Source organism: Lolium perenne, chromosome 3 (genome assembly GCF_019359855.2).
Source record: "Lolium perenne isolate Kyuss_39 chromosome 3, Kyuss_2.0, whole genome shotgun sequence".
NCBI classification, from domain to species: Eukaryota; Viridiplantae; Streptophyta; class Magnoliopsida; order Poales; family Poaceae; genus Lolium; species Lolium perenne.
In genome coordinates this window covers 97,918,491-97,920,845 of record NC_067246.2, presented here as the reverse complement: position 1 = coordinate 97,920,845, position 2,355 = coordinate 97,918,491, and the positions used below count along the sequence as shown (strand labels likewise).

Below are 2,355 nucleotides of genomic sequence, written 5' to 3'. Positions count from 1 at the left end.
TTTTTACTTCAATGAAGCAAAATAGGGAATTTTCTTTTGCTGCGAGGAAGCAACAACCAAATTTTAGCTGAAAGTAGACACGTGTCGCTCAAGGAAGCATGAGGCTGGAACGAATTTATCATCCGATGGATCTTCAGCAGTGTCCCGTGTATATTCTTGATCGTGTGATATTTGAGATGAGTCTGAGTCCATCGGGCAAACGTGATGTTCAAGTCAGCCGGCACGCGCGCGCGTTAGTTACAGTCCGAGGACCGACGGCATTATACCAATATTTACAGTTCGATTCAGTCTTGGATTTGATTCCATTGATTCGTAGTACACGTATATTTACACGAGTAGAATACGAACCGGACGGTACATCATCAGACACCAATTTTTTTACTCGCTCGGTCCGACGCCATGCATATGCATGCACTCCGTTTCCATTTTGGATTGATGAGCTACAGTCCGATCAAGACTTTGCTAAATGTGTGGAGATATAAGCTAGACCGGCCTAGGGCGCATGTACGGAGGCACGCGCGGCTTCTACTTCCAATACTTCTTCGTCTCTAGCATCGCATAGCAGCCGATCCATGGCGTCCGCGCAAGATAGCCCTGCTCCTCCCACCAAATTCTTCCCGCCCGATCACGTTCTCATCGAGCAGTTCCTCCGTCCAAAGTTGGCCGAACTGCCGATCGACAGCGGCTGTAACATCCATGAATTCGACGCTTACTCCGTCTCACCCGACATCCTCGTCGGCAAGCGCGAGCACGCGCCGGGAACCGACAAGGACGACGGGAAAAGGGGCCACTGGTACTTCTTCACACCGGCGCGACGTCACGGGATAAAGAACGGCGGCGGGAGACGGCAGCGCGCGGTCGGCGAGGGTTACACATGGCACTCGGAAGGTGGAGAGAAGCCCGTTGTTGACGGCGCTACCGGAAGCCTCGTTGGCTACAAGCGGAAGCTCAACTACGTCTTCAAGGAGTCGCCGGGAGCTTCGCCAACCAGGCTCGGATGGTGCATGACCGAGTTCCGGCTCGACGACGACGCTGCTGGGCTGGTGATCTGCATGGTCTGCGTGTCACGCCACAAGAGGGAGACTACATACGAGTCAGTAATGAAGGCCATGGCGGATTCCAACAAGAGGAAGGCTGGCAACGATCCACACCCGGACGCTCCACGTCCCCAAACCCCGCGGCGCCAAGAAATGGAAGAGCTTCAGAACATGGAGCGCTGGTTTCCCACCGGAGCACTGGACAACAGCCGCGCGCATCCGTCCGGGTTCTCCGCTGGCAATGGCATACTCGAAGATGTTGAAGAATTAGGTCAGCAGGACGATGGCAGATTCCATGTCGCATTTGAGGACCTCCAAGAGCCCGTGATGCTTCAGGACATGCAGCGCTGGTTGCTTTCCGACCAAGACGACGTGATGCCCCCCGGAGCTGTGGACGACGGGAGCGTGGATCCGGCCGGGTTCTTCACCGACATAGTCGACGTTGAAGAGTTATGCCGGACGCAGCAGCAGCGACTGGCTGACGATGAACACGAGGAGGTCACGTATGCGAGCCTGTTCGGCGACGACGACATGGACCTGATGGTGGCATCCTCTACACCGGCGCCGGCGCCGGCGTTCGTCTCGTGTGATACTACATTGTCGCACGTGATGGCCAAGTGCTCCAAGGCAGACTGCGAGATCTGCATCCAGCAGATGGTAGAGAAGCTAGTCTACCAGATTGTTTAGTTGGTACTAGACAAAAGCCTATGATCGATTTCTCCGTGCATGTACTGCTCTTCCCCGATCGATTGTAGACTAGCTTTGAATCTTTGATGTATGTTCATGGGCAAACATGTGTTGTGATTGTCAAGTGCTGATGAACAAGCAATTCCTGTTCAGATTAATTGATTATTTTTTGTCATATTTTCATTTTGGAGAATATTGTATGATCACTCATTCAGTTCCTCTGTTCCGAGCTGCAGTAAATATATGTACTTGAGTAAGTTATATGGTGTTTCTAGGGTGGGCATAATTTCTATGGAATTTATTGGAAAGTGCAGCTAAAGCCACTTATGTGGATTAAAGTTACGAAATACAATGGTGATGGTAAAGAGGAGCGGCCAACAGAAGCCTCATGATTCTGAAATATGGTATTGTACTCACTCATGCTAGGAGAAAGCAGGTTTATACTTGTAACTCTGACTTTTTCATATTATATCCGCTCATGTGAATTTGTTATAATTTAGTAGGGCTATTCGGTTTCCACAAATTAATTCACAAATAACACATGAATGCTTGATCACTCGGTATATTTGTTTTACGGGGCAACTCGGGGGAACCCTAGTGATCCGTCGCTGATGGGCCCTCCCCACCACCA

General features: G+C 50.8%; 1 protein-coding gene across 1 annotated transcript; it reads left to right on the top strand.

The window, feature by feature from the left end:
- Nucleotides 1-572: 572 nt before the first annotated feature.
- On the top strand, nucleotides 573-1,724 carry LOC127339501 (uncharacterized). Its single transcript, XM_051365347.1, has 2 exons — nucleotides 573-1,250; nucleotides 1,383-1,724. The coding sequence occupies exons 1-2, from the start codon at nucleotides 573-575 to the stop codon at nucleotides 1,722-1,724; spliced, it is 1,020 nt and encodes a 339-aa protein (XP_051221307.1).
- The last annotated feature ends 631 nt before the right edge of the window (nucleotides 1,725-2,355 follow it).